At 47.6% G+C, this 12,565-nt stretch overlaps 1 protein-coding gene across 1 annotated transcript; it reads left to right on the top strand.

Annotated features, from left to right (window-relative positions):
- The first annotated feature begins 280 nt into the window (after positions 1 to 280).
- YDJC (YdjC chitooligosaccharide deacetylase homolog) lies at positions 281 to 12,266 on the top strand. Its single transcript, XM_026037418.1, has 5 exons — positions 281 to 506; positions 6,828 to 6,987; positions 7,757 to 7,856; positions 9,781 to 9,958; positions 11,936 to 12,266. Exons 1-5 carry the CDS (start codon positions 349 to 351, stop codon positions 12,243 to 12,245), a joined length of 906 nt encoding a protein of 301 aa, XP_025893203.1. The 5' UTR covers positions 281 to 348; the 3' UTR covers positions 12,246 to 12,266.
- The last annotated feature ends 299 nt before the right edge of the window (positions 12,267 to 12,565 follow it).

Below are 12,565 nucleotides of genomic sequence, written 5' to 3'. Positions count from 1 at the left end.
AGCAGCTCAGCGCTTTCCCCTTCATCCTGGTAGGTCAGACGCGGATTCTGTGCAGGAGGGAAAGCAGCAGTTCCACGCCAGGAATTCCCAGGCATGGAACCGGCCTTCACGCATCSGGAGCGCGTTGCAAGGGCCCTTCCCCGGAGCTCTCTGCTCTCCCGCGTGCCCTTCCATTCCGCCTCTTCCCAGCGCTTCCCGGCGGGCGGCACAGCGGGAAGCGGCGGCGCTGCCGCCAGGGGCCGCGCGCGGGCCGGTGCCGCCCGCAGCCCCCGCCGCCTTTTCCCGCTCCAACCTGGTGATCCCGACGATCCATTTTTCCCCCTTTGCTGCTAGGGATGCGCTCTGAGGATGCTCCAGGTGCAGCTCATAGTAACGGGAGATGACTTCGGCTACTGCCCGCGGAGGAACCAGGGCATCGTGGAGTGTTTCCTGGCTGGAGCCGTGTCCAACGTGTCCCTCCTGGTGAACGGGAGCGCTGCGGCGGATGCTGCCCGGCTGGCGAGGAGGTAAGCGGCTCCCTTCCTTACAGCCCCGGTAGAAACCCCGTGTCATAGTCCAGGCTGGTGGAAGAAAAACGAATCCCCGACACTTAGACTCCTCCAATAACAGCACTGAGCTGCAAATCGTACCCACAATGTTTCCTCCTCTAGCACAAGCTATTTGCAGCATGTTTTCTGCCTCAGGAAATAGCTATTTCCACAAGTTGATTGATATGGTTTGGGTTTGTTGGTGTTTCTCTTACCAAGCTGCTGACAGATGCACCATCAGAATAAAAACCTGCATTATATTGCCCAGATGAGATTAAAACTATTAGAGYGCAGAAGCATTAGTTTTAATAAACAGCTTAATTTGAGGCCTTTTAGCCAGGCTGGGTCAGCTAAGGTCACTGTAGAATGAGGAGCAGATATAATTCTGCCAGTGCAAAACAAACCTAGACAGTGGAGAACTTGACTTTTCAGCCCTCAAAACCTAGAGAAAAGGCACCCCACTMTTTTATTAATTTTAGGGTCAATAAATCATTTTTTAAAAAACAAGTATAAAGAACATGACTGTACTTTGTACCTGCCTTGTATCTTTGACCTTTGCTCTTAGGGCTCTTCAGAGGTTGCTGCCACAGTTGGCTCTGTAACAAATCCAGTGGCATGTGTGGTTCTCCTGCACTAGCACAGCAAATCCTTTAATAGGAAGCATTACTCGTATTTAGAATGTAAAACCTACCTAATGCTTCAGCTCAATGTGGGCAGGCACTTGGAAGCAGAACTATGCCCTGAAAGAGAGCAGCAGGGCAGGGAAACAATCTAGAAGCAGAGGATGAGCAGAATCTAAGGTCAAGACCAAGGCCTCAAATCTAGCTTCCCCAAGAAGCATTTGAGTGACGCTGCTTGTTCCCCACGTGCATCTCTGCCCATGCTGGCTGTGCTTGTAGGGTACTTGTGAATTGTTTGTTGTCAGTACCTTTTCTGAAGAGAATAGTCAGAACTATCTGGAGGGGAGAGCCAGGGTGTTGTGTTAGCTGTTATTTTTTATTAATTTTATTTTTAAGATAGAGATGCCCCAAAAACATCGAGGTAGAAACCACCTCTGGGTCAATGAGGGAAAAAGCAACAGGACTAGGCACATCACTACTGAACTGCTTCAAATCGTGACAATAGATGAAACAGCATGTACATGAGGGAGATAACATCAGTGCTTCTGATGCACAGCAGCACCATGAAACCCTTTTAAGCCCCAAAGCTCAGCAGTGCGGTTTGCTATTCTAGCCTTGCTCTTTAGGAGGCTTTTAAAAATAGAATCCACCTGGCCTCATTTCTTTAGCCAGAAAGTAGGCTGTGTAATCAGAGGTTTAGAAAGTATCTTTCAGTCCAGCCCATGATACTTGAAAAGCCAGTTTGGAGACAGCAGGTGACAGCAGAAGCTACAACCTGCTGTTGCTGTTAAATTTGGGGGCTATTTTTGAATTCCAAATTTTGGAATGGGTTTTTCACTTCCATTTGAAAACAAACTGGATTCAAATCCATTTTTTTTTGAAGCTATAAACTGGGTAAGTTTGGGAATGTTAGCACTGAGGATCAACAAGCCAGATTCAGTGAACATTCATTTGTACAAATAGCTCTGCAGCTCTATTTGCTCCTACCCAGACAGTCAGGGAAAGCATTTTAAGGTCTGGGCATTCTCAAATGCAAGCCCCAAATCAGGTGCTATTGGAACATACGTGGTACACTAGGCCAGTATCTATGTCAACAAGCTTAGCTCACCTCGAGATGTTTATTCCTACATTGCTTAGATTCACTCAAACTTTTTGTAGGCATAGTCATCTGGTGGGTCAGACTTAGTAAAAGTCTTATTGAATTCTCCACTTAAATCACCTCATCATGCTGAGCTATGATGGAGGGATAGAAAGAAAAAGGAAAATATTATTGCCTTGCCACTGCTGGTGTTGTCTCCGTCCCACTGTGATTAAAGCTCTGCAACATTATTATTTTTTTTTGTGGGGATGGAAGTCTGTCTTCTTTCTAGAGGACAGACTCTAGACTGGCTGTATCACAGGTTGAAAGAAAAGGTTTGAAATAGGTGGTTTGTTCTTTCCTGTGACACATTCTAGTGTTATGGGTTTTAGTCTTTTATACACATTATTTTATCAGCATTTTATACACTCAGCATTTGAGTGTTTCTGTTGCTTATAGAGGTTATCTAGCTCCTTCTTAATCTTAATTAACTGGCTTTTGCATGGTTGCTTGCCATAGAGGTCTTGAACTCTCTCCCCTCTTAGTCTCCAGTTAGTTGCATGTAGGCAAAGCTATTCAGAAGAGCATTAGAGCTCCACATCCTTCAGAAAGATACAATTCCCCTGGAATTTCATTCTTCTCCTCATTTTCATGGTGATTTTGTAGGCCTCTGGTTATACCATCTGTTGCTTTGTATTTTGGCTGGAAGACTTGGCAGAAATGGGGTGGTAGTCAGCAGACCTTTGCTCCAGCTGAATCACAAACTAATTGCAATAGAGCAGAATCAAGCAGTAAACACCACACCTTCCCTAACATCCAGGCTCTGAATCTTGGACTTCTCTCCTTTGCTGTCAGACCTGAGCTAAAGAAAGTGTCCCACACCCTTCAGGCAAAMCCCAAAAACAACTAGTTTCAGTAGAGGCCTGATTCATCACCACACTACAAACTTATTATTCACAGCTATTAGAGCAGAGCAGCAGGTAGGAGAACAGATTCACATTTTCTTTTTCCAGTAACTCAAAACTTTCTCTCTTTTAAGGAGGATAGATTGAATGTGACTTCCTGGTTATCCACTTAATGCAATCTTGATTGCTTTTTATCAAGCACTACCTTGAAAGAAGAGACAGTCTCTTCCTAGCTCCTCTTTCAGAGCCTTTCTGAGAGATTTGAAGGATTGTTTTGTTACATGGAATGGATCCATTCATTTTTCCTTAGAAATGGAAATGTGGAGAGTGTGGGAATACAACAACCTAGGATTGATTACTACCATATTTTCTTGCCTCCTTTATCAGCCATTTCAGTTGTGACTGAGCCTTGGGACCCTTCCAGATGCTTACATCCAAATACTTGCCGAAGAGCARCATATTTTAGAACACAACCTCCGTCTTCCTGGGGGTTTTGCAGCTGAAGTGCTGAACATAAACTACACAAAAGCTGAAGCCCTCACAACATCTGGGTGCATTTAAAGGAAGACTAACAAAAACCACATTTAATTGCTGTCTATGTTTTCACTTCCTTTCCCATCAACACTAATTGCAAAATGTGTGTGTAAATTGTGTCTTAATTCTGACCCTCCCTKGTCAACATCTGACTAATCTAGAAGTCTCTCCTGCCTTCTCATCACCCTTTTATCTGACTGTTAATCACATGGCAGACAGTTACACTGCWGAGCTGTTTGGTTTGGGGGTGGAGCTGATGCTCTGAGGCCTTAAACAAGAACCCAAATCCAATTAACTTCACTGGCAACTGCACTTTTTGCTGATGTAAGTTTATGGACACAAGAGTTTCAGCTGATACAGACAGGTAATTACAAAGAAAGTCGCAGCCCTAAGCAATGTTACAGTACCAATTCTTAACAGTACAGAGGCTTTTGAGTGTTTTTCCCCCAAGAAATAAGTCCTTAGTACTAATGGAGCAAGACAAGATGTTATCTGGTGGAAGACAGTTAGATGTTGTTAGTTTGCTAGAGGGAGAAAGTGGAAATAAAATGTATATTAATGCCCACACAGAAAAACTAAGAGGTGCTTCTTCCCACAGAGCACAGCTTAGCTTTGTCTGGTTGCAGACATGTGGATGTTTACTGGAGCAGGATGTCTGGATACAGATATTTACATGAGGCTCTTAATTGCRTCACATGCTGAAAGCTGACAAGCCAGTAATTTCCCTGATAAGGATACAAACAGGATGTTGAAGGTGAGATCTGTTTGCTCCCCAAGGAAAGGGATACATGTGTGCACCCTGGATACACCATGGACCAAAACAGTCAAATTCAGTGATTCACAAGAGGTCAGCAGCCGCCACAGCTGCTCCCAGGAACCCAGGGATCACAGGGTCTCTGCTGCTCCTCCAGCAAGCAGAGATGTGCAGCAAAGTTAGTGGGCATTTTAAAAGAGTGACTCAGTGCAGTGACATGTCATTTCCAGGGACTCCTTACTGCTCAGGGTATGAATGAGCAGGAATTGCAGCTGCAGAGAAGCCTGTTGCTTCAGCAGAGACTTGTTCAAAGCATTCACTTGGCCAAACAAGCAAGAACTTGAAAGGGAAGSAGTTTAGCTGATTGTGTTCCCTCTCTCTGTTTGATAGCTGGGCTTGGCTTGTTGACCAGGAAGTCTTTCAGACTCAAAGCATTATTGCCCCTCCCTTGCTAGCATTTGTCACAAAGATGCCTTTCCTGGCCACCTCTGAGGAAATGGCAAGCAGAGAACCACAGAGCCAAGGTAGCTTCAGCACCCACCTTTCTGTCAATGGAATTAGCTCACAAATTGCCAACCTTTAGTGGCAGCCTGTTTGCCTGGCCCTCATCTCAGCAGTCTATCAGACAGCCCTGTCTAATGCCCCTTGTGCTGCTGTAGCACACACTTGCATCCCTAGACACAATCCTTCAGCTTTATCAAGAGCAAATTGATCCTCACCTCCCTGTACCCTGCTGCAAATAGGGTCTCCACAGATTCCCATGTTGACTTTTTTCCCAGGGGTTTTACAGTGCCAGAGTGCCTTGCCCTTGTGCTTTGGTTGTTGGAGAAGCAACATTTCAGTGGCGAGGGTTGCTTGGGGGAAGAACCTGTTTGTTTGGCTTTGAGAGGCTCTTCCCAAGCCTCTCACCTGGATGGAGCATTTGGCTTGGGTAGTGCGTAGCTAGAGCTCTGCCCCCAGGCACGGCCCATGTTCAGCCACAATGCCCAGTGCTTTGCTCACATTTTCGTCCCSTTGTACTTGGGACCTGAAAATACTTGTGCAGTGTCAAGGCTGTTAGAAATGAGCACAGGGCAGCAGGGTATTTGGTGCTGATTATGGGGAACAAATGTCTCATTGCACCCAGAGGAAATGCACAAAGGAGAGAGAAGAAAGTGCTAGTCTGCTGCAGAGCCCTGCTGTGCCAGCCACAGGGTTTGCCTTCCCACATCCTCATGGCTTTCCCCACATGCCTGCTCCTCTGTCTCCCACAGATTAACTCCTCTGAACTACTTTCTCATGTGCTGTTTTGCACTTTGGTTTCAATGCCCATATCCCAGAGCAGTTAAACTTCCGCAGCTCCACTTTAGAGGCATGGAAAGTCTATCAAACCACCAAGACTGCCCAACTCCAAGAAAAAACTATTAAGATACTCAGCTGGTGTTAGGCAAAGCTCTGAAACACGTTCTACTGTTACAGCAGCCTCTCCCCTTACAGCGAGAACAAGGGCAGCTCTCTCTGCACTTCCACATTCTGCACATTCCGCAGCTCCGGCTGCCTTCGGAGCCTCCGCCCGAGCTGCTGTTAACRCAGCCCAGGGGTGTCTCCTTGGCGCCCCACACCTGTCGGGGGAATTGCCTTTTCCTGGAAATAGCTCCCTGGGCAGCCTTTGGGGCAGGGCACAGTTGGGGGCCGTTCACTCGATGCCCCTGACAGTCCCCAATGGGAGCTCAGCTGCTCCTTTTCTTCACCCTCCTACAGCAATCCGGGAGGGTGCTCACCCACATAGCTCCCATCTGCTGATTCATGGTGACACATGAATCTTTTCCTTGCAGACAGCACTGGCTGTGGTGCAAACAGAGCTACCAGCTGATGCAGTCAGAGCTTCCTAGAGACACAGTAAAGAATCTGGGCAGTTTTCTAAAAAGTCAGGCTGCCTCCTTGCCTTTGGGCTTGAGGAGGCCATGGGATGGAGGAGAAGCCCCCTTGTCCTGCCATCACCTCCCAGGAGCTCCTCAGTTTAATGCATAAGGGCTCCCACTCCCAGCAACAGCATCTTCTCATTCCATATTTCAAGYAGCACTTTGGCCGCCCTAGAAGGATTTACAGAAGGAGTGAAACTCTGCACAGAGCTGAGTTCTCACAGTTCCTGTCACAGGGGAAGCCGCAGACACATCAGCAGTCTGCAAAGCTCCATGGCTGACAAGATACAAATGCTCTTGATTTGTTGCTGTTGCAAATCACTAGCATCACAGACTCTTGTGATTCCTTAGCCTTGCCCTCCTTCTCCTCTCTTCCCCTCACCCCCCCMAAAAAAAGCTCCAAAGTCCGTTTGCTCCATCTAGATCTCTCGCTGAAAGCTCTCACACCCTTTGGTGACAGAAGAAAGTGGAAGAGCAAAGCTTAACTGACATTTAATTGCTTCTACAGATACAACATMCCAATAGGCCTGCATGCCAACCTCTCTGAGGGCTCTCCAGTGTGTGAACTGCTCAAGACAAACTCCTCTCTGCTTAACCAGGATGGATTCTTCCATGGGAAAATGGGATTCCGAACAGCTCTRTCAAAAGGTCTCCTGAAAATGTCAGAGGTATGAGGAGAAAAAGCCACATAGACCTCACTTGGTGTAACTCACCTCACTGATCCTAACAGATAACAGTTGAAAATCTTTCCCAGATTGAAGGTCTTTCTAATTGAAGATGTGGAGAAAGCTTAGAGGTCAATTAATGGACTGGATTGCCTGGGCAGCAGGAGATGCCCAATTCTGCCATTAAACTGCTCTGCAGCATTGAGCTGTTCACTCACTGTTAAGCTTCACATACATTGATGAGCTGTAACTGCCAATGTGGAGGAGGTGGGTGGAGAGACAGATACTCCCCAAAATCTTGTAGAGCAATAAAAGGAAAAAACAACAGAAGTGTTAAGTAGGGGCTAAGCAGGCTTTGCATCACCTGTGAGACACCCGTGTTCCCCAGGGAAGTGGGCCATTCTCACCTCATAGTCACTGGGGTGGTGAAGTTCAGGTGACCAAAACTGTTTATGGGTTTGGGCACCCATTTCCCCATTCATTTTATAGGGAAAAGAGTATCCAAATACCATGGATGTTTTTGAAAATCCCAGCCTCCGTGCCATCTCTGTACCTAGTGCTATAAAGAAACCTGTACCTAGGCAAGGCCTAGGAAGAACCAACATGTCACATGCCCATTTATAAACCACAGGACGTTGGGCCTTGCAGGATCACATCCCAATGCTCATGGTGGCCAGGGGGGTCTCCAGAAACTCCCTCACTCTTTCTAGTCTCTGCACTGGTGACAGGTCTTATTTATTTTTATTATTATTACCCTTTCTGTGCTGTGTAGGTGAAGCAGGAGCTAAAGGCCCAAGTGGAGCTGTTCCGTGAGCTGACAGGCCACCTACCTCCTCACATGGACGGTCACCAGCATGTTCATGTCCTGCCTGGTAAGAGAGGATTTCTCCCCAGCCCCAGAGGAAAAGGGACAGATGAAACACCTCTCATCATGTCTTGATGTGGGCAATAAGCCTCATATTAGGCTTATGCTCCATAATCCCAGTTTAAAACCTGGACCTTCCTTGGCTGCATTTGGAAACCCTCCCTTCCTGCTGTGACTTGGATGGTTGTGCAGAAGTCACACCAGGGCATCATTTTATCTCCCTCAGTCCATTAATCTGATCCCCAAAATACATTCAAAGTTTTTTTTCCTGGCACATGCCCCAGTTTGGTGGCTTTACAAGCTACAGGAATTGTGCATGCACACGTGAGCTTAATTCCTGCTCTCTCTTCTCTTGGCATGGTGGAAAGTGCAGGAAGGAAGCAAGAAAACTAGCATCCAGGCAGGACAGCAAGGTCATGTCACCCTCTGCCCTCCTACCAAGAAACAGCCCCTGCTGCGTCCTGTGCTCAGTGCACGTGGAGCCTCTCAGGTGCAGGGGGAGGCAGGGAGTCATTTTGCACTGTGTTTTGCAGACATGTCAGCATTAATAAAAGCTGAAAAGAGTCAGGGAATACAATCACGTTCAGAGCTGGAGCAAGCAGGGACCCATCCTACAAATCTACCTCTAGTGTTGTCTGCTAATGCTTTCTTAAAGAAATAAAGGTTATTAATTTTGGAGGCCATTTCAATGAGAGAAAGCAATCAGGTTACGTTTAGAAAAGTGCATGCTTTTCTGGCTCTCCGAATTGATTAATCCTGGGGAGAAAGATGGCAGTGCTGACCACACAAGCAGAGGAAGGAATTACACAGGATGTACCGCTGCACAACAGCGGTGCTCAGCATTGGGAAGGCTCCGATGYGCCTGCAAGCAGCTTCAAGGATGTTTTTGCTTCATTCTGCCAAAACTCTGGCACTGGCAGTCAGGGGAGAGCAGCTGCTGAGAGGGCTGGAGAGCTTCTCATTTCTATTAGTCACGCACGGTAACTATAATTAGTTGAACGTGCCCCACTCCAGCACAAGGCCACAAGACTTCCAAGGGTTCAGAACCTGGTCTGGCTTCAGCTTCCCAAAGTCCAAACTCAGGCCTGTCTCTGGTGGGCCAGGGGAGGCASAGGGCCTGCTAGCAACGGCTGGGARCTGGGGCACAAGCCTCCCTTCAGGCAGGTTGACTCACCCAACAGCGAGAAAAGCCTTTCTGCAGGTGCAGTGGGCACAAAGGCACCTTTTGAGTAAATTGGTGCCCGTGAGAGAAGTTGCATCAGGGCAGCCTGGACTGCAGGGCAGACTGTGGGGCTGGTGCTCTTCATTGCCACGTTGGCACTGAGATTAAAGCTGGTAGCTCTTACAAGTGCAAGAATAAGGACTGTACCCTGTCAGTAGCTTTCCTGACCAGCCTCTATGTGCAGAGGTTGGCAATATCTTTGCCCCCATTTTCCAAGTGAGGTCATTGTGGTACAGAAATGGAAAACTCAGTGAGCAAAAATCCACATTTCCCCACCCCAACACTCAGCTGCCTCTGGATGACGTTACCTTCAGCAATTTTCCTACATAACAAATCTGACTATCCAGGCATTTGATGAAAAATTTGTTCCCAACAGTGCAGTCACCTAAGCTGCACCCTTAGACCAGAACCACCAAGACAGAAAGGGTTGCTGGATCAGATGGGGAAGCTAAGGGAGCCTATGGAAAGGCTTAGCAGATCCTGGAGCACTAATATTACTCCTTTAGTATGAGTCTCTCCCTGTAACACTCTGCTTGAGGTGGGAGAAATGCTATAGGGACCTCTATCCAAATGAAGGAAGGCATTTCAGCCCAAAGAGATGGTATTTTTAAAAAAATACAGAAGRGAAAGACACCTTTGCACTAACAACTGCTGGGGAGATGAGTTGACGATCTGGTTTGTGACTTAAGTTGTCTTGTTTTGCTTGTAGAGGTCAGGCATGTGTTTGCCCAGGTGTTAGAAGAATATGGGATCAAGTACACACGTGTTCCAGTAGAACCAGGTCTGCGCAAGTGCAACTGGATTGAACCATCTCTCATGGACTTCTATCAGGGAGTAGAAGAAGATTCTCTCAACACAGTCGATGTGTTCACAAAGCACGGAATAAGGTGAGAGAGGCATTTCTCATCCTTGTTTTATATTAAAAGGACTGAGATCTTATCTGCTCTAGATGACATCTTTCCAGGATGCCAGAACATTGCTCTCTCCACCTTGGGGCAAATAACAACATGAGTACCAATGTGCAGGGAGGCACTGGGGCTTAGTGTGTTTGAACAGCCAGGACTCACTTCTCACCTGAAAGGGATCATTCCTTTCAGGTTTGGTTCTCAGCCTTTCTGCTTAAGTAGCACTAGGCTGKCACCTGGAACAGTAGGAGGCTTAAACTCTGTATCAACAGTGGAATTTTCAAAGATTTAAGAGAGTTTTCCAAAAAATAACTTCTAATATTCCTGGAATAGCAAGAAAATGTTTCAAGGAGCAGGAAAAAGACTCTCTGGAAACCAMTGTTTGCTATTAACAGCAGGCCAGATGATGAGCAAGCTTGCAGCATAACAGCAGGTGGTTGTTGGCCTACAAACAGTCTTGTTAATAACCTACACCTTGCTGGGGTCAGTACCAAAACACTCAATCCTTCCCCCACTATCACACTTCCTTGAAAAGCTTAAATTAAACAGGGTTTTATGGAAGAAAACTGATTCAGCTGCAAACCCTGCAGTCAGTCACCTATCCTATCCTTTACTGCAGATTTCCTTCTCAGTCCACTGCGTTCTCCCGGGTCTTAATAAGTTCATTTATTTATCAATTGTTCTCGAGCACTGCTCCCTTCTGAACACACCAGTAAGAACCTAGTGCTTCACCACTGCTGTGCCAGATGGAACACGCACATCAAGCCCATATCTGAGCAAGAGAAGGGCACAGCAACTCATAGAGAAGTTAGGCCACAGATTGCAAACCTACCTTTACGACCAGTTGCATTCCAGCACCCATGCTGGGGATTCACTTTCCAGGGTCCTCTCCTCCAGCCTGTACTTCAYTGGAATTGCAGAATCCATGGGTCTCCAGTAGCTGCTCCTCCAAAATCCCCTCTCCCACCAGCAGCCCTAGGGCAGCCAGGACAGCTTTATAGCCTCCCATGGCACCATCCCTCCCTGATGGCCTTGATGCTCTGCACCTGCCTCCTGCTTGGAAAGGCTGCAGTTGGTCAGCGAATGCTTAGCTGGTTCCACCTCTCCTCCTGGTGGAACAGGTGAAATGGGATAAATTGTAATGAAAGAAACACATGCTGACATCTCTAAAACTTCATGAAGAGCTRAAGTCAAAGTCAGCCAAAGTCCAAGGGAACCCACCTCCTGTAATTCAAGTTCTGCAGCTGTGCAAAGAGGTTCCACACAGAGCTCCTTTAGYGCAGTTTGTGTGACACTATAGAGAACAAGACTGTGCCTAACAGTGATGCTTTATTGAATTGAATCACTGCCTCTAGCCTGAGTCCATCTATAGCGTCTTCATCAATAATGATGCTCTGCTAGAGTTTTGTCTGTTAAGTCATTTGGACTCTGAGACATGTTTGGGAGTGATCTGTTAGCTGGTGGGTTCCACTTTATTTCAGTCACGTTGTTTCCACTTGGTCAAGKGATATTCTTTGGAGATGGTTATTATTCAACCAATGATTGGCCTATCAACAGTGAATTATTTGGATAGGGTGCAATTCCTCAGTTGAGTGATATCCTTCCCATCCGTGCCAGCAAAGTCACCTGTGGGTTTGCAGAAGCCAAACAGCCCGTGTGTGACAGGACCCTGCAGGGAGCCAGAGCAGGAAGAGCGACGCTCGGGGCTTTGCTGGGCCTGTCTGCCAGACTGCAGAACCACAGCCTGAAACAGCACCATGGGCTTCATAATAAGGAAAGGAAAAAAATAGTTATTTGTTTGTTGTTTTGCTTAGAGTTAGCGATTTATAACAGCTCAATAGCTGTTATAGACTTTGTTATCTTAAGTTTTAGGTTAACTTCAATTCTTAATCCAACAAACGCAGCACCCCTTGTCTGGCGGCCTGCGGCACCGCTCATTTCCAYGCTCCCCCGCTGCAGGTGGCCGGACATCTACATAGGTCTGAGCACCATGGGCAAGAACATGTCCGTGGGCAGCATCAGCGGCGCCATCGACRCGGCCCTCGGGGACTTGGCCGGCGCGGGCGCCGCGCGCCGCCGCGTCACCGCGGAGCTCATGGTGCATCCCGGCTACCCCAGCGCGCCCGGCGCCGGCGGCTGCGGCCAGGGGCCCGACGACTTCTCCCAGTCCTGGGAGCGCCTGCACGAGCTGCACACCTTGATGAAGCCGGAGCTGCGGAGCCACTACAAAAGCAGGAACATTGAGCTCTGCTCGTTCAAAGATATATAAATAAACAGGAGTGGGCACGTGGAGGTTTGTGCTCTGTGGAGATGCGGTTGGTGCCAGCAGTTAAACCATTGCTGATGTTTGTAACACTCCCCGGTGCAGGTGACAGGAGCCAGGAAAAGCGTGAGAACTTGCAGGGAWGGAGGCCCCCGGACCTGCAGGCTCCTGCAGCAGAATCACAGATCAACCAGCCCTAATTTTTAAGCCTTGGCCGCTGGTTTGAATGTGACAAATCCCTTCTGTGTCACCCCTCACGCTGCGGCGCAGCAGCTGCCGCCAAACCCCATGTGACTTGTGGCCAGCACAAAGGCAGCACAAACGCC

Source organism: Nothoprocta perdicaria, unplaced genomic scaffold (assembly GCF_003342845.1).
Source record: "Nothoprocta perdicaria isolate Ctin4 unplaced genomic scaffold, notPer1 scaffold_2, whole genome shotgun sequence".
Classification (NCBI taxonomy): domain Eukaryota; kingdom Metazoa; phylum Chordata; class Aves; order Tinamiformes; family Tinamidae; genus Nothoprocta; species Nothoprocta perdicaria.
Note: the sequence above shows the minus strand (reverse complement) of the source record. Positions and strands in the feature narration are given on the sequence as shown.